We start from the raw sequence: 23,010 nt of genomic DNA, 5'->3' as shown, positions 1-23,010 counted from the left end.
TGATGTTAAGCTTTGGGTAAATGTTGTTTATAATAATATTGAGAATATACATGTATATACGAATAATATTGAGAATATACATGTATATACGAATATATGTATGTGTAAACAAATTATTATTTTAAGAGTGAAACATTGTAAAATGCATATTTTGCATGTTTCATATTGACATTTATATTGATATTAATAGAACTTGAAAAACATGTATGCATAAATATTTGTAATGTTTATATTTATTTGTTTTAATATTGTCATATAATAATGACGCATATTTTTTTTTGTAAGCCATTTTGTCTTGTCTTAATATCAGTGTTCATTCATAAATAAAAATATTTTTTATAACATGCATTAAATCATTTCAATTAAAGAAACGAAAGTTCTAATAAGATTCACTGTGCACGCATGAAAGCAACGCCAACATTAAACTAAGCCGGAGAGAGAGTGAGTGCGAGCGAGAGGGTGACAAAGAGAGCGCGCGTGTTGCGGCCCACAACGAGCGAGCAGCAACATCAGCAGCAGCAGCAGCAGCAGCAGCAACAGCAACAGCAACAGCAGCCGGCAAGCGAACGGCCCGAGATGCTGCGAACGTTCAGTAACGGACAAACGTTTGCCAGGTGAACAACGAAGCCGACGCAAGGCGAACGAAGAGCGAACGAACTCGAGTCGTGTTTATTGTCTGTGTATTTGTCGTCGTGTTGTTGTTTTGGCAGTGGCAGTGGCAGTGCTCGTGCCTTGGCGCTCAGCCCACGCGCGTATGTGTGTCGTATAAATTTTGTTGGTATTTTTTTTTTGTTTTGGTTTCGCTATTGGTGTAGCAACATTTTGCGGCCAGCAGCAGCAGCAGCAGCCGCAACAGCCTCCGCAACATGCAGTGGTGAAATTGGCCGAGACCAAATAACGAAACGAAACGAAGCGAAGCTGAAGCTGAAGCAGAAGCTGAAGCAGCAGACGAAACTCAACACGAGCAACAAATCATTTGGCTTGTTGTCGTCTGTTTGTCGCCTCGCCTGCAGGATACGCGACGAGGACGTGAACAAAACAGAACAACGCTGGCCGTTGACCGAGTTGCATCGCAATCGCATCGGTCTCTTCCCTCAGCAGAGGAACGCTGCTGAAAGCCATAGCTGAACAAGTGCCAGAAAGAGATACAGATACAGTGAGAGAGCAAGAGAGAGAGAGAGGGAGTGTGTTTGTGTATGTGAGTGGGAATCAAGCAGCAGACAGTGGCAACTGAAACCGAAATTGAAATCGTAAATCGGAGCGGCAGCTGTTGCATGCGGCCGCCGTGCCAGACTCAGTGACGCCGCCGCTCAGCGTCCGCGTGCCGCGTGCTGCGTGTCTTTGCGTGTTTTTGTTGTTTTTTTGTTTTGTGCTTACCACGTTCGCCCATTGATCCTCGCGAGTGACAGAGACACATACACTGCAAGAAGATTACAACAACAAAGAGTGTGCAACAGCCAAAGAAGAGTGAACCAGTGAGTAAGAGAGTTAAAGAGAAATATATATAAAGTGAGCAAAAGAGAGAGAGGGAGCATTGGAATCTGCAATTGGTTTAGCTAAAGACCTCAAGATGTTGTTGTTGCTGCAATTGGCCGCGCTGCTCGCCTGCCTGGCCCATGCCGCCGCCGGCGTCAGCATCAACGCCAACGATCCATGCTACTTCGAGGGCAAGCCGCGCAAGTGCCTGCCGAGCTTTGTGAACGCCGCCTACGGCAATCCGGTGCAGGCGTCCAGCGTCTGCGGCGCCCAGCAGCCGGAGCGCTTCTGTGAGCTGCAGCGCGACGGCAGCGCGGGCGAGTGCCGCGTCTGCGACAAGTCCGAGCATCGCTATGGTCCTGCCGCCCTGACAGACCTCAACAATCCGAGCAACGTGACCTGCTGGCGTTCGGGCAGCGTCAATGTGCCCCACGATCCGGACACGGCGCCGCCGGACAATGTCACCCTGACCCTGTCGCTGGGCAAGAAATACGAGCTCACCTACATTTCGCTGTCGTTCTGCCCCAAATCGCCGCGCCCCGACTCCTTGGCCATCTACAAGAGCTCCGACTTTGGCCAGACCTGGCAGCCCTTCCAGTTCTACAGCTCGCAGTGCCAGAAGTTTTACGGACGTGCGGATCGCGCTAAGATCAGCAAGTTCAATGAGCAGGAGGCGCGCTGCATGAACTCGCAGCACGATGCAGCCAGCGGTGGGGCCGCACAGCGTTTCGCCTTCAACACCCTGGAGGGTCGTCCGTCGGCCAACGACTTGGACTCGTCGCTGGTGCTGCAGGATTGGGTAACGGCTACCGATATACGTGTGGTCTTCCATCGCCTGGAGCTCCCGCCGCAGCTGCTGCTAAGCCGCGAACGGGCCAAGGGCAATGCGAACAGCTTCAGTGACGAGATGACCGCCAGCCAGGAGGACGAGCTGGATGGCCATGAGCTGGATGAGCAGGACGAGTACGATTACAATCTGCATGACAACGACAGTGCCGGCTACGATCAGGAGGAGTACGAAGAGCCCAAGAAGCATCTCGAGCTCGACGACGAACTGCATCTGGACTATGCCAACGATGGCGAGAGCAAGCGCCAGTCCAAGCACAAGAGCAGCCTCTACGAGAAGCACTTCCAGGGCAAATTGTCGGTCAGCACTCCGATGCCAGCATCGGCCAAGACCACGCCCCCAACCAAGTCGTCAACATCCACAACATCGGCCTCTGGAGTCGCTGGTGCCGCTGCCATGCAACAGATGCTGTCTGTGTCGCAGCATTACGCCGTCTCCGATTTCGCTGTGGGCGGTCGCTGCAAGTGCAATGGCCACGCCTCCGAGTGCATTGCCACCAGCAGTGGGTCGAGCAGCGCCCTGCATGCCGACGCTGACGATGGCCAGGACGACGACAATATTCCCACGTCCCTGCACAGCCACTTCGGACGCACTCCGTCCGGCCTGCAGCTGAGCGCCAAGCTGGCCATGACCTGCGCCTGCAAGCACAACACCGCCGGACCCGAGTGCGAGCGCTGCAAGCCCTTCTACTTCGATCGGCCCTGGGGACGGGCCACCGACAACGATGCCAACGAATGCAAAAGTGAGTCAAGCAATCTATCTAAACGACATACATACCTATATATACATATACATATACATACATATATCTATCTAGTGATAAATATAAAAGATTCCCCAACAGTTCCATAAAAAAAAAATGCTTTTGCAACGTTATACTACTTGCCATAAAAGCAAATACATCCTCACTCTGCCATATGCTGCGTGACATATATACATCCATCCATATGCCAGTATATATGCACATTACGTATTCCCCAATGCTGCATAAAAAATATGCTGCTGCTAATATCAATAAAAGCATACCCCAAGGTGTATATATGCAATGCGACCATATAATCTATATATACATGTATCTGTATACTATGCTATAAAGCTCAGATATTCTCATATATAGAGTTTTTGTATTATTCTATATAATATATCATAATGATATGATATCCATGTGAAATTTAAGGCTGTCTCTCTTTCTCGTTTTATTGAAAACCTAGGCTTTCTTTGAATCATTTTAATCAGTGCATTTTAGTCTGATGAAATGTCAATGAAATGAAAAAAAAATAAAAATAAAAAATAAAAATAAAAATAAAATAAAATAAATAATAATAATATTAATAATAATAATAATAATAATAATAATAATAATAATAATAATAATAATAATAATAATAATAATAATAATAATAATAATAATAATAATAATATTAATAATAATAATAATAATAATAATAATAATAATAATGATAATAAAAATAATAATAATAAATAAATAATAAGAAAAATAATAAAGTAAAATTTTTGTATCACTATTTGATAAAAAAAAAAAATCAAGGATGAGGCTTCTGAAAAAAAACAAAAAAAAAATTGTAATTGTTTATAAAAAGTTGAAAATGAACTAGTTATAGTGCTCTCGTCAAGACTGCTCAAACACGAGATCCCCAGAAATTTTTCGAGGAGCTAATACATCAATCATTCTTCATCTTCAGCAATCTCACCCTCAGTCAAAAATGTTTATATTTTCATAATTAGAATTCAAAACCTAATTAAGAGATATATTATTCTTCTTTGTAAATAATTGGAATTTATGTTTGGTAAATTTAAACCCAACTAGGCTAGGAAAATACCAAAACTCAAAGAGCTGCATTTGATGAAATATTTCATTTGTTATGGTTAAAAATATTGTGAATATGAAATGTGCATAAGCTGCTAAGTGGGTCAATATGATTCTACGATATTTGTGTATTTATTTGCGCGAATGATGCGTAAAATGCGTAAAAATGTGTAAAATATTTCTCCATGTGAACATGTATCAAAATTCAATTAAATGCAATTAGTTGCTATTTATGCATTTTTTTACAAATATTTTGTGGATGGCAGCACTCGAAAACAAATTAAGAGAAATATAAATATTGATAACAAACATTGCACGAAATTCGAGAGAAACAAAAAAAAAACATTTACGTATGCCAAATGTAATTAAAATCGAATGCGAATTAATGAAATACATTTGCTCAAAATATTTAATAGCAAAAAAAAAATCAATTGGGTTTGTTTAAGCAATGTCAAAGTTTCAAGTTCGAGAATATCTATATATACATATATTTCTTTTTGCTCTAAGTAGATTGACACACACACGCACATGCACACACGTTAAAGCTGAAAATTCTTTATAGCTGGCATTCACTGTCGCCTGTCGGTGGGACAGTCGTGTGCTCTGTTGTTGGCCCGAGTCGAGTGGCGTTTTCAATTGCGTCCATTGTGCGGCCGGGTCCACTCCTGAAGCGCAATGAACTCAATTCAATGCATTGCCATGGAGCGCATTCGATTGCCCAATGGCCTCCGATAGCCTCCGATTGCCAATGCCAGTCGCCAGGGCTCGACGACGTCATCGGCATTCTTCTCTTTGCATTTTTGGTGCTTAATTCAACACTTGGACGGCGCATTTGAATGCCTCGACGTGCCACTCCAGCTGCTCCAACTTCACCAACTTCACCAGCTCCTCCAGCTCCTCCAGCATTCAGTTCGTTTACCAATCGAATCGATTCCAATCGAATCGTAGCAATGTGCAACGATCTCCCTCAGCTACGTTGGCATATTTGTTGTCAAAGTCAGCGGGTCATTTATGCCATCGTCGTTCTCGTCGTCGTCATCATCATCATCATCATTATTATCATCATTATCATTATCATTATCTTGATTTCGAGCAGCCGGCGAGCTGTGTCCACATTGGTTCAAACCAATTATTTGTGTTCTCTTGCTTTTGGCTCAGCATTGTCCGCACCTTGCGCAGAGTGGAAGACGTTTTGAGAGGGGGAGTGGCAGAGGCAGAGACAGAGGAAGACTGACAGCGAACGACACCCCCAATGCACACCCTATACACCTTCTCCGTGGCTATTTGGCTGTCTGCCGCTCGCCTCCACAGAGAGTCATAAATTACTAACGATTAACTTTTTGTGGGCCGTCGACGTCGTCGTCGTCGTCGTCGTCGTCATCGTCTCCATCCAGAATTAATCAAGGAAACAAATGCTCAGCGTGCGACGTCAAGTTAGGGCGACGCTCGCTGACATTACATTGCGGGTCAACCCCATAACGGCTAGCGCAGTCAAAGGTCAGCATCGTCGTCTCTGCTAATTTATGGTCCTATATACCAAAATCTCCTGGGCAATTGACATTGGCCGTGAGCCACACAGATTTGACCAGCTGAATATATTTAGTGCAAAATATAAGCAATCGATAGACATAAATCAAATTAATATATAGTATATCTAACGGGCAAGGGCAGCTATGGGTGGCTCCATGAGTCCAAATTCCATATTCCAGATTTAGACGAACTTGCGATGTTTTATATGTAATATAAAAGTCTCTATTCGACACCCTGAAGAGCGAAAGACGTATTCCAAGGATTTCTTAAGCATTATCGATCCATTTTCATAAAATCGATTAATATCGATATATAAATTTGTTCTTTATATCACCTTTCATGAACTTGAGTTACGGAATCCGATAGAATTTTACAAAGTACTTTTTTTAAAGTTTAAAGAGTTAAAATATTAATGTCTTAAGCCATATAAACCTTCTTAGATATCTTCCAGTCGTGCATACCCAATCGTTTGTATACTCAATCATTTTCATTTACTTGCCTTTCCAACAGACCAACAAAACTTTCCTCGACCCAAACTTTTTGCCATGCATAAAACAAATCTTGAAAATTGCTAAACATCTTCCACTTGAAGATTATGAGACAATTAAAAATTATCTCTGATTAGAAATCATTAATTAGCAAAGCAATTAATATAATCGAATGTGTGTGCCATCCGAGAATTTAGTATATATTTGCAGCTTTTATGGGCAGGATTCGGTGACTTGGCCAAACAATTATCCATGCAAATTTATTGCAGTTGATGTTTTTCGTTAACGTTCCATTTAACTGACGCTCGGTAGCCGTTTGATTAGCATAGAAATCTAGCGGCTCTCACTGCTAAAAGGAGAACATAAAATTAATTTAACGCGCAAGTCGCTGCGATTTGATTGCGAGATTAAAGGCTTTAATATGAATTTGCTTTCTTTTTTCTTCTTCTTCTTTCATAGCCACTGCGCCTAGAGGGCAGCTTAGCTTGCTTAGGAAAGTCGCACTCGCATTCGCATTCCCATCCGCATTCTCATTCCTTTCCCATTCGTTTGCCGACAAGAAACAAAAAATGACAACAAAAAAACAAAAAAAAAAAAAATGAAATAACGGAAACAAACAAACTCGAAGCGCCGGCAAAGGCAAGTGATAAAAATATTTATGTCGAGCGAAGTTAACAGCGACGTCTGTTTTGGTCCGGGCCATCCATTATTTGAAGTACCAGGACCCAGACCCTGTCATCCAGCTCCTCCTGCCCTGCCATTCTCTACTCCTCCTCCTCCTCCTCAGCTGACCAGCTGCCCATGAAAGCTTCGGCAAGATTTACGCGAAGCAGAGCTGAGCAAATATTGAAAGAGGAATCGCTCTACGATTGCTACCTGCAATCGTGCGGCTTATCTCGAGGCCTACCCCAAAACGAAATAAAGAAAAACACAAAAAACCCAACCTGAACCGAAACTTATAGCCAGAGCCAGAGCCAAAGCCAAACCAAAGTCTCGGCCAGCGAGTGCCATGCGATGCGACCCGCTTCCGACTCATTGAGTCGCACATTAATATTTAGATTTGCTTTATTCGCCAGCAATTTGTTTCGATTTCGTTATGAAAGCGGTGCACTGCCCGCGCACAGTGGCACAAAATAGCTGAAAATGTATGGCATACACACTGATTGAGATTATTTATAGATACAAAAATTATTTATATATAGATAGATAGATATGTGAAATAATTTATAAAATACTTATAAGTTGTGTGGCTTGTATAAACATGTATTTAACGATCGAAATAGTATTTTTATTAAATTCTTATGAGATTTAAATAATATACAGAATACCTAAGATTTGTTTTAATATATTTTTATATATTTTTTATATATATTTATATATATACATATTTATATATATATATATATTTTTCTTGTTTATAATTGGCAATCTATAAGTTTGATGAGATCTCAGACATCATTGAGTCCCATTAGATATCCCAGTAGAAAAATATACAAGTATGGTAATTCTTGTTCTACGAGCATATAAGAGAGCTAGAATCATATAAGCTCGACTAAAATATACCTGCACCAATAAATAAATATATAGAGAAACTCCTATTTAGTATTTAATTTCGTATTATATATTTCTTTAATTGTTATTCATTCTAGATAACAATTTAATTTCAAATATATATATATATATATATATATATATATATATATATATATATATATATATATATATATATATATATATATATATATTTTCCCTTGACTAGCTGAATCTATTACCTAGAGTAAATCTACAAAATATGAAAATGTCAAAATTGATTGCGCTTTGAAATTAATTTTTCGTAATGCGCCCAGTCTATACAAATAAAAGAATTAATTTGGAATATATTTTTAGACAAATTGATATCAACATTTGGTCGTTTACAAATATAATTAAAAGCAAATAGTTTCTTAAAATATGTTTGATATCGCCTTTTGTACAGTTTATTTGCTGCTGCTCCTGCTGCTCCTGCTGCTGTATTTACCTGTATATTTGGGCAGGGCTAAATCAAATTGTGGTCCACTGCTACAATCGGGTTGTTTGGGCTGCTGGACTGGTGGACTGGTGGGCGTGGGCATGTCGCGCGATACTACTTTTGGTCTCTGGGGCCGAGTGAAGCGCATCTAATGCGCGCCATCTGTTAAATTTTCAGTTTTTCAAAGTTTTTGGCAGCGGCTGCTGCAATCGAAGTGGGAAATGCCAAATGGGAAATGGGAAACAGTGAGCGCAGGCCAAACATAGGCCAAGGGGCATTGTTTGTCGCCCCCATAGAGAATTTTATTTCTTTATTACATTTATTTGTGTGTAAGTACATAAGTGTGCCTGTGTGTGTGCCTGTGTGTGTGTGTGTGCCGTTTACGGGGGTGGTTGAGGCGAGGCTAGAGGGGTGCGGCTTGAACTAATTCGCGGCATTTACATTGCAATCTCATGCCACGCTCTCATCCCGGTTAATCCCGACAGCTGTGCGCATTTTGCATGCCCACAAATGGACAATGGGCAACGGGCAACGGGCGACGGGCGACGGGATGGCGGGACAATGGAATGAGCCAAGCGTTTATAGCTGAAAACGTTTTTAGTTTGGCCAATTTCTGTTTATTTTCTTTTTCCCTTTTTATTCTTATGATTTCCTTTGGCTCTCCTGACTCGCAACAAATCGAGCGATTGCTCAGAGCCATCGAAGCTGGCAGAGCTGGCAGAGCGAGCAGAGCGAGCAGCTGGCAGTTAAGTTGTTGCACATATGCAACAAGAATCATTGCGGCTCATATGTCTGGGGCAGGATGCGCGAGCAGGAGACGGCGAACGAGTTGGCTGGAGCTGCGCGAATGAATCGCTTGGCATATAAAAACAAAATGCAACACTTTATTTTGCGACCGCAACAATGTGGCTCTGTTGTGGGCGGGGCTGGGGGGGTGGCAATGCAAAAAAAAACAAAAATGCTGGCAGCTTTGCTGTGGTTACATTTTGTTGCTGTTTGTTGGCGTCGCGCCTGAAAGTATGCTGAAAAAGCGTTATATAAAAAATAGCATAGCGCAAAAAACTAGACAGAAGCACAGAGCGATAAGCGACACAGAGATAGAGAAAGACACAGAGAAAGAGAGTGGGAGGGGGGGGGGGGGGGAGAGGCAGGGCGAGTGTGAGAGTTAGTGGGTAGTTGATGATATCCTTGCATTCAGTTTGGGCATGCATAATGAGTGTCCTTTGTGCGCGACTCGACTTAATTCAACTACAATCGACTCCAACCCCAAAGTGCAGACTGTACTTTATTTGTGTTGTGCTAGGGAATGTGTGTGTGTGTCTCTCTCTCTCTCTCTCTCTCTCTCTCTCTCCCTATCTCTCCCTCTCTGTGTTAAGGGACACTATTATGAACGTGATTTGTTGTTTTTGTGTAAAGCATGAAAGGAATTCCAGCTCAAAGGCTACAAAAAAATGCCACAGCTAAACTATAAAAGGAATTTTAATTAGTCCAACGCCGTTGCATATATTAAATAATGCACAACTCTACAAATATTTGAATGGAATTCTATTTTAAAATGTTGATAGCACATGTAAATAAAGTATTTACAATCATGTACTTTGTCTCAGTTGATACATTTGTTTATTTTGAATATAGAAAAGTTGGTGGGGAGTGCTCTTATTTGGACTGAAATATACTTAATAAATAGCTGGAGTGTGTGGCCAATGCCATAGAGAAAGTCAGGGCAATTGCTAACCAAATTTCTCCATCCATCTGGTATAACTGAAGAGCTGGACATTTCATATAATATTTATGTATATATTATATTATATTATATTATAGCTTGTATATATAGAGAGGTATAGAGATAGTGAGTGAGAGAGAGAGAGAGAGAGAGAGGGAGCTAGAATTGGCTCAAGTTTTGTTCAGATTCTGCTAAAGTACCTACCCCAAAATTTTAGTATTTTCTACACACAACTGGAGTACTCTTAAGACCAGTAAGAGTATTCCAGTTGTTTATTCCAGTTTTTATTAATTAATATTAATTAGAATAAGCGCAGAACTAGTTGGTTATGTTTAGGTTATCTGAATAGTTTGTATTTATTTATTTATTTATTTTCTTTGTATATCGTCTCATTGTGGATTATAAATTTGATTTTCTAATAAAAACAACGAACTCAGTTTCCGGCTTTAGCATGTCATATGTGATACCTTACTCCTAGGTGGACTGACTTTAGAGTCAGTATACCAGAGCTGATGCCTTCTACTAAGTAGTTCTATTTAATCTTCTTAAATCTCTCCAAGAGATAAATTCATATACCAAGTATCTCCTAGTCAAGCATAGCCTAACCTTGTCAATCTATATACAACTTATCTTATACTGCTTTGAATATTTCTTCAGCTCTATCAAAGTTCTACATTATTTATATTCTACACAACTTTATGCAATCTTTCCACAAAGAAGTAGACTCCTGCAAATAAAAAACAAGTAAGAAAGCTCTAGTCGAGACTGCTCGACTACGAGATCCCCTGAACCCTACAAGGAACTGATATTTCAATAATAATTAGCACACACACACTTACACACACACACACACACACACACACACATACAAAAAAATACACGCCCACACATACACATACAAACAAACACACGCACACACACACGCATATACAGGCATTGCGCTTGGGTTGCGCTGCTGTGTGGCAATATTATGAGAACTTACGTGTTGAATAATTTGATTTCTAGACGTACGATCGTAATGAAACTTTCAAAACATAATTATAATGTTTAAATGTATGTGTATGCCGAAGGACAAGTCTCTAGTATTTGATATACGACTTTTACAAATATGAGGGTGAGGGGATGGATTTAGGAGTGGGGGGTAAATTTTAACAAAAACCGAAATTGTCTAAAATGTATCTTAATATACATTTTAAATTTGGAGACTCTAGCTTGAAAGATGTAGGAGATATAATTTTTTAACTGATCTTCGATAAGGTTTTTTATCGATAAAAAAGTATCGGAATGAGTTATCGTTTTTTAGTGATAAACTCGATCTGCGCGTGATATATACGGACATTTTAAAAAAAAGTTGAAGTCTCTAGCTCTTATATCTTCTGAAATCGACGCGTTCATACATACGGACGGACGGACGGACGGACGGACGGACGGACGGACGGACGGACGGACGGACGGACGGACAGACAGACGGACAGGGCTAAATCAACTCAGCTCGTCGCCCTGATCAAGAATATATATACTTTGTGGGGTCTGCCACGCCTCCTTCTGCCTGTTACATACTTTTAACAAAACCATTATACCCTGATTTCCCATTTTCAATGGGTTCAGGGTATAATAAAAATGCAAATAATGCCCTCTTTTCTAGTCAAATTTTTCCTGATCAAAGGCCTCCTGCTGACAATCTCCACCGGCTTCTCCGGCACAGAGACTCTTTTAAACTAAATCAAATGAGGAATCTAATCGTGCTGGAAGTACTTCCTAGTTGAACATATCCTTGGCTCCTTGTCACCTGCTCCCTGCTTCTTTTTGTGAACTCTGGCCAACAAATGCTGTTGGTTTACTTTGCCCAAGCGTGCTTGAGACTCACATTTGTTCACTTGACTCTTATATATGTATGTATATCGTTTAGGTGTGCGCTCTTTCAATATATGTATTTACAGTATATCCATTTGAGTGGATTTCTGATCTGGCGGCTGCTGCGGGCTGGGCACTCATGTTCCCACGTTGCTTTTAGCCAACGTCACTGGATGCAGCGCCGTGGCATCAAAACCACGCAATTTGCAACACTTTTAACACTTGCACGGCTCAATGAAGTGCAACGGCAACCGAACACCCAGCCGACAGTAACCAGCGCCCAAATCCGCAGCTTCCTGCCACTGCCGCAAGCCCACCTCTTTGTACATGCCACAGCAAAGCCCAAGTCAAAGCAAAGCGTAAAAACCCCAGAGCGTAGAAAAAAAAAAACTAAATAAAACGAAAACGAAAAGGAATTAAACGTAAAAAGTAAAATACAAAAAAATAAAAGTAGAAACGGAAACGGAATCTGAAAATGCTTTGGAAGCTAGAGCTGCTGCTGCTGCTGCTGCTGCTGCTACTGTTGCTACTGTTGCTGTTGCAGCTGCAGCTACTGTTGCATATTGTTGTTGCATTCAAGCTAACGTAGCCGCATGATTTTGCGGTCTATGCTCCAACACCTACCGGCAGCGCCCAGCCGCCCAACCGCACGCCCCGCTCCATTATACCTGCTCCAGCTACTGCTGCTCTCTCTCTCTCTTTGTCTATATATGCTCTCTGCGTAATCGAATCTCTGCTTTGGCCCTTTTTGCTGGTTGGCTTTATTTGCCTGGCTTTTCATTCATTCGCAGTCAGTGCAACGCTTTCGCGCGCCCATTGCCACTGGCTACGTGCCGCAGTTTTTAACTGCCTTTTAGCAACGGCAATCTAGCGTCGGGTCGGACTTGGCCGGGTCGGGCTGGGTCTGGCCTGGCTTACTGACCCTGCTGACCACACGTAATTCAAATGGCTTCAAATTGCTGAGCGCTCATTGCAATCGGTGCCCTCTACAGCGCCATGCAGCGCAGCTCAGCAGAGAACCGCCCCGCCCCGCCCCGCCTCCTGCCTAATGGCCTAACGCCTTAATCCTCGAGCATAAAGTGGTTTTGTTAAGAGAGGCCATCAATTTGTCGCCCATTAAAAATGGGCATAGCAAATTATAAACTAACCAAAATTCCAATTGGAAGTAATTAACGCCTTGTGCACATGTGTGTGTTGGGGTCGAGCAGTTCAGACAGGGGACAAATCGCTGCAACTTATTTACAAACAACAATCAACAAAGGCGAGACTTCAATGTGACGAAGAATGAATACTCTAACATAAATAAAAAAAAAATAAATAAATAAATAAAAATATTATCTATTTAAAGATATATATAAAGATAGTGCAAAATGGTCAGGGAATTACATTGATCTTTGATTTATATAAAAAAATAAAAAATAAAAAATCAAATTAAAAAAATTTAAATTAAATAACAAAATATATTAATAAAGTTGAAATTTTTTCTAATTTGGAAAAAAAAAAATAAAATAAAATAAATAATATATTAATAAATTTGGAATTAGTTTTCAATTCGGAAAATATATAAAAAAAAAATAAAATTAAAAAAAAAAATAAAATAAAATAAATAAATATATCAATAAAGTTGAAATTTTTTTCTAATATGGAAAAAAATAAAATAATATATCAATAAATTTGGAATTTGTTTCCATTTGGAGAATATTAAAAAAAATAATAATAAATAAATATTAAAAAAAAAAAACATAAATCAATGGATTTGCAATTTTTTTTCTAATATGGAAAAAAGTTAAAAATAAAATAAAATAAAAGATAAAAGTAAATAAGAAATTAAACAATAATTTACGTAATAATAATTTGGAATTAAACGAGGTTTTCTGTATTTAAATATGTAATCTCTATATAATTTTAAATATTTAAATATATTGCATGCTTCTTATTTATATGAATATACTCTTCTCTCTGATAAAAAAAAAATATTGCAGACTATTTTAGAGGCATTTTAACTGCTCTTTTTAACTGGCAACAAATTTGGATTTCGTAAATTTAATTTCAATATCGAAAAAAATATTACGAAATATAATTAATGCGTTTTTAAGCATTAATAAGTTGTTGCAAGGAATTAGCAGATTATATATTTTTACTAAAAAAAAATTACTGCATTACTATATTTTTTATGAATATTAAAATTTAAAAATCGAACGCGACTCGGCTGCATATGTATAGATATTTTGATATATGTGTTTAATTAAAACAAACAAAAGCAACTAAAATCTAGCCATAGAGATACATATGTGTTGCAAATGACTTGATAGATCTGATATACCCCTCAGCAAGTGCATGCCGAAAGACTACCAAGTGCTGACAGCGCGGCCCCAAATGAATTTGTTGTTGGAACCCTGCTGCTTAGAACTGTGCGCTGAAGTGTGTGGCGATTGGAGTGTGGGGGCATGGGGTAGAAGTAGCGCTATACAGTAGCAAACAAACATATAAACACACGCACACATAGTTAGATAGACAGGCGCACATACCAGAGAGATGAAAAGACATAAAATGTTAAGCACATTTCGGCTGCTATTTTACAGTCTGTGGCAGCGAGCGCCGTCTCGCACACCTCAGCCACCAGTGCTCATCTATTTTTCTTCATTAACTAACTCACACACACACACACACACACAGAGATACTCACACAAACATGCACGACAAATGCTTTAATAGTTTTTCCGTGCCTTAAATTTATGTGAATTTAAAAACATTTTGTGGCCAAATGCAACGAAGTGTTAGCTGCTGATAGCTCAGAGCGTTAAAGTGCTAGCACTAGATGGGGCTGGGGGTGCTGCTGGTGGGTGGGTGAGGGGGTCCCCGGTGGGTGGGGGAGGGGGGCCCCGGTGGGTGGTGCTGGCGGAGTTAGCTGTAGGGGCAGTTCTATATGCTAAACAACGACATAGAGCTGCGCCTCGCCCTCGTTCGATTACTATGAAAATTACTTTTAAATGAAGTTTTTTCCCGGCCCCAAACAGCATAGCTCTGCCAGAGCAGAGATAATGGAGCATATTGGCTTGTAATGAGATAAATTGTGGAGTTAGTAAAGTTATATTTGACTCAAGCTTAAATTCATTGCTTTACGGAGAAGTTTTCAATATTTAACTGAATTTTCCATGAATTTCTGGCTTCTTTTGGCAGCATATTTTTCAGTTTTAGCTTTTTTTTAAGAGGTTCTAGAGCTGCTTGCTGAAATAAAACCATTGTACGATAAATTATTATATGGTCAAAAGTCTTTAAAAATATATATTTTCTCTATTTCTCCTATATAAATGCTTACTGTAAAAATTTTGTTGTTTTCTATTTCTTCTATAAGCCTTATAAAAACGAAATTGTTTTTATATATTTTCTATTTATCCTACATCTATTTATCCTATATGAATTTATAACTCTTTAAGCAGTATATTTTTAAGTGTTAGCCTTTTTTCTTAGAGGTTTTTGATATGCTTGTCGAAATAAAACCCAATAATTTTATACAGTCTATACAACAAATATTGCTGTTATTTTTTTCTCAATTTTTCTCGTATTTCTCTGTTCTTTTTTTTTATATCAATGAGTGCACTAAAAAAATATTTTAAAAATATTTACTCTATGAATTTTTAGCTTTTTTGCGGCTTACACTTCCAATATTTTCTTATATTTTCCCCATTTCTCCCACATCATTGCCTTTTGAAGGAGGCCTGTTAGCTGATATATAAATCTCACGCATCTCTATATATCTTTTGCTAATGTCTTGAACTTTACTTGCTTTCTATACAAAGAAAACTCATGAAGTGCTTACCGTTTCTTTGTTATATAGTTCCCTATTGGTCCTACATAAATAATTGCTTGAGGTATCTTGGTCATCATAGGGTTGCCACGCCTACTTGTGGGGTGCACAAAATGGCATAGAGTCAAAACTGAGAGATTTGCAGCAATTTTTAAGCTGCTTTGGTTATGGCCTTAATCGCATACATACATATGTATGCAGTTGTTGTAGTTGTTGTTGTTGTTGTTGTGGCAGTGCCTTGTTGTTGTAATTGTTGTTGTTGGGCTTACAGTTAGTGGCACAAAGTAACACAGTAACATTGTCAATGGGAAGCACGGTCTATCTCCATCACAAATGAGCGTCGTGCACAGGAGAGGGAGGATACGGGGGCTGGGGGTCGAGTCCAAAGGGTAGCAGCAGCTTGAGGGCTGCTTGTCTGGACCACATTACTGAAAAATTGATAAATCTCGCATTTGGCTGTGGCCAACTGGCCAGTGAGTTGGTCAACTGCATTTGGCTATAGCCACAGCTCCAGCCAGACGCCAGTCCAAATGTGTGCCCCACGCATACCGAGGCGACGGCGTCGAAAAGCAACAACAACAACAACAAGAAGAGCAAGAGCAAGAGCAAGAGCAGAGAGTGCAGCAATTACAACAAGAGATCAACGACGAGAGGCACCCAAAAGGAAGGAAGAAAGCGAATGGCATGACGCAAAGGGAGGCGTGGGTAGTGCAGAGGGAGGGGTGGGGGGGTAAGGGAAGAGAAACTGGTGCACGATATGACTTCAACATAAGTCAACACTAATTGCAATTTGCTGCTAAGCACACACTCACACACACACACACTCACACACAGAGAGAGAGAGATATGTAAGCACACACACACGCACACACACTTATGCACAATTGTGGTTGTATGGAAGAGGGCAAAACGCAAGTAAGTAAAAGGCTGGCGCACAATAAAACAAAAGCAACACAAAAACAAATGCAATCTGTGTGCGCCGCATATGGATGTATGTTTGTGTGTGTGTGCATAGTTAGTTGTTCTTGTTAACGTTGTTGTTGTTGTTGTTGTTGGTTCTTAGTTGTTGCTGCGGCGGCATCGGCGCTCGCGCTTGCATAGATTTGAGATGCCATGAATGAAACGAGTGAATGCAACAAACAGTGTATGTGCATGTGTGTATGTATGTGTGTGTGTGTGTGTGTGTGTGCATAAGTAAGACACATTTGCAATTTAATTTGCATAGCTCAATGCAAACAGCGCAGAAAATGACTGCAAAGTGCAAATACCCTAACAAATCTGTCATCAAATTAAAATGAATCCTTGGCGAAAGACTTATTATTAAAAGCAGGGAATATACGTCGTATTATCATCCAAAACTAGGATCTCTCTATGAGAGAGTTTAAGATTTATAAAATTATTCGTGGCCTGAAGTAGCATATTAATTTGCAGTTGATTCATCCATAAGTCAGCTGCATATGGGGCGGTTCTCCCTCAGTGAGCCATGACTCTATCAGTCAATCAGTATCAATCAGAACTCAATCTATTAATCATCGATGAGTCAGTTAGTCAAGCAGTCATCAATTAATCCCTTATTCCCTCAATGATTCAGGTAGTGCAATCAATCAATCATCAGTTAGTCAATGACTTAGTCGGTCAATCTTCAGTTTGTCAATCACCCATCCAACAATCATTTATGAGTCAATCACTCTATCAATCATCAATCATTCAATCTACCTAGTATGCCAATATCTTGTCATTACATCAGTCTATCAATATTCTGATCAGTCAGTCAGTCAATTGATCACTCGCTCAGGCAAATCTGACTTTTCACAGACTTTTCTCATAGAGCATTCAGGAGTCGATCTCTTGCCACATCACCTGTACTTGCAACGGGCCAAGCGCTCCTTTGGGCCATTCTGGCAAAGACACAAAACAAAAGCAGTGAAAATAAGAAACCAGCAAAATAAATGCAAGAAATAAATAAAAACAGGGAAAAGCATGTAAAACAAAACGTCGAGAATGATGCGAAACAAAGCAAACAAAATGTTTGGCCAGCAACAGAGAGAGGGGGAAAGAGTGAGAGACAGACAGAGAGAGAGAGAGAGAGAGAGAGAGAGAGAGAGAGAGAGAGAGAGAAATATATTAAAGCGAAAGACTTGGAAGATAAACAAAAACCAAGAAAATAAAATTCAAGTTGAGTGTAGAGCCGAAAGGAAATAAGTAAATAAATAACATTTAAATACGTAAACTGACAACGACGACTGAATACGCTATTAATCATAGCAAGTATAAGTAGAAGAACGAGTATAAGAGTGAGTATAAGCTGGAGTTTATGTAGAGGTATGAGTATGATGCGAGCATAAGTGAAAGTATAAGAATGAATATGAATGAATATGAGTATGAGTAGAAGCTAAAGTATAAGTGTAATATGAGTATAAGTAGAAGTTTGAGTATAAGTATAGTATGAGCAAGAGTAGATGTTAAAGTATGCGTATGGACATGAGTATCAGTATGAGTATAAGTATGAGTAGGAGTATAAGTAAGTAAGTATAAGTATGCGTATGAGTTTAAGTATAAGTATGGGTATGGGTATGAGTAGGAATAGTAGTATGAGTGTGAATATAAGTATAAGTATGAGTATAAGTATATGTATAAGTATGAGTATAAGTATGGATATGAGTGTGAGTATAAGTATATGTATAAGTATGAGTATAAGTATGGGTATGAGTGTGAGTATAAGTATAAGTATAAGTAGGAGTATAAGTATGAGTATAAGTATGAGTAAGAGTATAAGTATGAATATGGGTAAGAGTGTGGATATAAGTATAAGTAAAAGTATAAGTATAAGTATGAATAATAGTTTAAATATCAGTATGGGTATGAGTATAAGTTTAAGTATAAGAATGACTTTGAATATGAACATAATATAATATATATAAGTGCATAATTATAAACGTGCGTATAAGTAAAAGTATATGTATAAGTATGAGTTTTAATATAAGTGTGCCCAGAAGTGTAAGTGGAATTATAAGTATGACTCTGAGTGTGAGTTGAGGCATAATAAGTAAACGTAGAAATATACCATAAATATAAAATATGAGTATGAATTCAAATATGAATATGAATATTACTAGCATTATAAAAGTACAAGTGTATGGATTAGTATAAGTATAAACATAAATACAAGTATAAGAAACAAGCCTAGCATATGTATATGAGTATAGTTTGTATTCAAAGCTAATATACCCTACCGATTGCCCGAGTGGCTCTGAGATATTCCAAACTATTTATGCAGAAGCAAAACAAAGCAAAATGGGGCGTGTCATCTGCCAGATTATGGAGCATGAGTGTATGCAAATTCGTATATGTAAATTGATGTGTGTTAAATCTAATTTGGCCACCAAAGCGAGACTAATAAATTATACGAATAAAGCCAAGTTATATTGTTGTTGTTGTTGTTGCTTTGACCAAAAGCATAAAATTACAATTTGAATTTAATAAGAAAACATTTGGCAACTAATTGGAGCAGCCTCGAAAAAAAAACACAACCCAGCCCAAAACCAAAAGAAAAAAAAACGGAAAACAGAAAAGTGTCCAAAAAAGGCGAAATTGCTTTGAAGTCTGCTGTCTGTGCCCATAAGCTGCGAACTAGTCCAGGGGCATGCTATATAGAGGGTGTACCACAAGGAGGTGGGGCAGCACGGAATTTGGGGGCGACGGAGGCGGAGGAGGTGCAGAAGGGGAGAGAAGTGTTTCGCCGTCTTTCTTGTGCCGCAGCTGTTGTCGGACAAATTATAAAACCAAAAGAGCCATAAAACATGACTAAAGTAGATGACTACGGCGGCGACTTACCCCACACACCAACACAAACACACACACACCAACACACACACTAACACACACACATGCACATACAGCATAAACGGAATCGGAGACCAAAGCAACGCGTGAATGTCCAGCCACAAATTCGCGCGTGCGAGGGGGCGGGAATGCGGCGAGACGAGGCGCCCACCTTCAGACAGATTTCTCATATTGTTGTTGTTGTTGTTGTTGCTTGTTGCCTTTGCTGTTAAGCGGCTTGCGGTCAACAACGTAGACAAGATCGAAACTGCCAAAAAGAAACCGAAAACGCGCAAAAAGTAACAAATTGGAAGGCTTAAATGCCAAGTAATTGACATGCTAATACCCTGTAATCTCTTAGAGATGTGCCAAATAGGCAAAGCAGAAATGCGAAATACTATAAAACAATAAAAATTTGATGTTATATTAAATATATATATATATATATATATAGAGAGCAAATTACATACATATACATACATACATATTTATATGAACTGGCATACCCACTTTGCTGGGCTAACATTTGAATAGGGTATAAAAACAACAACTGCAAAAAGAACGCACAAAACAAAAGTCAAGAGCGGCAAACATGAAGTAGTCGACGAAGAAGAAGAAGCAAAACATGACCAACTCTACGTCTGAGCCCTCAGCGTAAGAGGAGTAGCTGCCGAAAGGGGCGTGCCCAGTGCCAGTGCCAAACGATGCTGTCGTGATGCGCCGCAGTTGGCGCAAAATGCTTGCGCAAATTAAATAGTAATTGCTTGAGAAAGTCAGCAACAGCAGCAGCACCAAGTGTGCGTGTGTGTGTGTGTGCGTGTGTATGGGTGTGGGGTATCCAGTATTGTAAGCTTGTTAGCTGTAAGTCAAAAAGTCATCAGTGTGTTAAACAAGTGCTGGGGAGCAGTTCAAATGGTAAATACATAGTGAAAATGTCAAGCTTAAAGCTGGGAAAATTGAAAATGAAAGAATAAAAAAATGAAAAAAATTAATGAAATTATGTATCAGCGCGTCAGACAATGACTAACTAATTGACGAGTTCATTAACTTCCAAATGAATATGTTAACACACACACACACACACACAGAACAAAAGGCGGGCAATTTAATTTTAAACTGTCGCTAATAACTTTTACCAGGCGCTTGGCCGATAAACTAATGAAGGCTTAAATGATGTATGGTTCGGCCGTTTATTGAGTGCTTGACAACTAATGAGTGCCATTGCCGTGAACGGTGCTGGTAGTGCGGGAGCAGCAGCGGGCGGTGCAGCTGCCTGCTGCCTGGCAATAAAATGCAGCTAATTAAAATATGTGTAAAAAAAAAATACACACAAAAAACAACAACTCACACACACACACACGCACACATGCACGCCTGCACTCTGGGCAAGTGTTAAATATTTAACACAATATGTAAATGCAATTTTCCAACGTTTCGGTATTGGCTCTCTGGCCTCTGGTTCATAATCATTTTTCCAACATAATTTATGATTACAAAAGGCAGCAGCCAAAGAAAAGAAGTGAAAAAAAAAAAAACAAAAAATACAGCCATACAAAAAAAAAAAAAAAACAATATAATTTATAAATAGTTAAGCGGATCTTGTGGCTAGACGACGCGCTGTATACTCTTTCATTTTCATTTATATATATATATTTATTTTTTTTTTTGGCGAACTTAGTTTACCAGCTAAAAGTCAGCTTTGTGCTTTATATAAGATTTAAAATTCATATGTAAAATTCTAGACTTTCTAGGGTATATAGAAATATTTAAATATATAAGGATATAGTTAAAGAAGATTTATTGAATTATCGGTATAGCTACAAGGAAACAATTGACTTGGATAAATCATATGTTACAAAAATATTTTATATTTTCTATATTTATATTTTTTTTTTAATATTTTTTACCATAAATTAAAATTGCATATAATTATTGCATTGAGGCACATACATACATATACATATCAATAGATATATACTCAAAAGAATTGAAGCTATATAGTAAGAATATTCCCTTGCAGCGCCATGTACACAACTCTGCTAATTTTTTGGGATTGATACTATATAAGACACAAAAATAATCACAAAATCAAAAATTAAATATTATTTGATTTAAAAATTTAGTTTTTAAATTCTCGTATAGCTTTCAAAGTTTCAATTCTAGCCAAATCTTATGCAGCAAATACATAAACATTAATACAAATTGATATGTAATGAATATATTTTTATATTCAATTTATAAACACATATAAATTTGTTAGTGCATTGAAAAGTAAACAAAAAAAAAAAAAAAATAAATAAATAAACTAATTTTTCAGCAGATTGTTTTTTAATACAAAAAAAATTAATAGATAAAAAAATTATTTTTATATTTGTTTGCTCAATGCATATTTTTAAATATTAAAAAAAAAAAATCTGCAAAATAAATTTTTAAATAATAAATATTTATTTTTAATGTATATATATTATAATTCAATATATACATATATAGTTATCTAGCTATATGTCGAGCTTTTCGTATTAACTCAATAGTTAGCACATTGAATGTCGGTATATCTGTATGTACATATATACACCCTATACAGTTAGCGCACACCGCTGGCCGCTGGGTATGCTAATGAGCAAGAGCCATAAACAATAAAATGCACTAATAAAATCTCTCACGCATTTTGGACTTCATTGAAAATGCTTAACAGCTGATTTGCTGCTGTTTTTGTTGTTATAGCTGCAACAAATTATGCAATATTTAAAACTCATGCGCGCACACAAACACACACACACACAGCAAACACAGACGGATTTACCACAGGCAAAAAAAAAAAAAAACAACAAAAATGTTGAAAAACATTTATTTGAAATACTTAATGAAATGCAAATGTTGCGTGCTGCTTTTAATTGTACATTTATTGAGCCTGCCCCAATCTCCGCTTTAATTTATTTATTATTTTTAACACAGATACTCGCGCACAGAGCGTGCAAGAGCATATTGGTTTTTGTTTACTTACATATATACTGTGATATTGACTTGGAACTTAATATAGAAGGGCGTAGAGTCTGGGCTTAAATTTATTAAGTAAGCCCACATGGAGGCGTGGCAGAACGGGTAAAACAAAAACGGTTGAGATAAAAACTCTCTAATATATATTTAATATATATACTCCTGTGTTAATAAATCAAGTTTATAGAGATTAAACTAGAGTCTAGCTAGAAACCCGCTAAGAATTTGTAGGCTGGTTCAGTTAGCTGTTTTTTTACTGTATGAAAAATTTGAAATATGTATGATCTTTATGACATTCTCCCATTATTAAATATATTAAATATTTTTCTATTCCTTAAACGAGCATTGAGCAGTCGCTGAAACTCGTCTGCACTTGTATTTAATTGAGCTTTTATTTTTCTCTCTCTCTCTTTGGTTTTTTCTGCCAATTTTATTTATTTTTTTTTTCGCAACCATTTCGCATGCATTGTGCACATTTGTTGGCCAATAATTATTGGCTAGCCTCTAATTGTCAACTTTTTGTTTTCGAATTTTCCATCAGCTTCGAAATTGACGGCGCCGCGAAATGTTGACAGAGGAGCCTAAAACGTGATACGATTTCCATTTTAGTATGCCAATGGCCACAGACA

At 38.4% G+C, this 23,010-nt stretch overlaps 1 protein-coding gene across 1 annotated transcript in view; it reads left to right on the top strand.

Moving 5' to 3' along the window:
* The first annotated feature begins 615 nt into the window (after positions 1-615).
* Positions 616-23,010, top strand: part of NetB (Netrin-B) — a 79,255-nt gene continuing 56,860 nt past the window's right edge. The window contains exon 1 of the mRNA XM_089264726.1: positions 616-3,065. Within this exon, the coding sequence (XP_089120852.1) occupies positions 1,571-3,065 (1,495 nt within the window). The 5' untranslated portion in view covers positions 616-1,570. The remainder of the gene's footprint in view (positions 3,066-23,010) is intronic.

The sequence above is a fragment of the Drosophila navojoa genome, chromosome X (assembly GCF_054131105.1).
Source record: "Drosophila navojoa isolate 15081-1374.11 chromosome X, UAZ_NAV_1.0, whole genome shotgun sequence".
NCBI classification, from domain to species: domain Eukaryota; kingdom Metazoa; phylum Arthropoda; class Insecta; order Diptera; family Drosophilidae; genus Drosophila; species Drosophila navojoa.
This window is presented reverse-complemented; position numbering and strand designations above follow the sequence as displayed.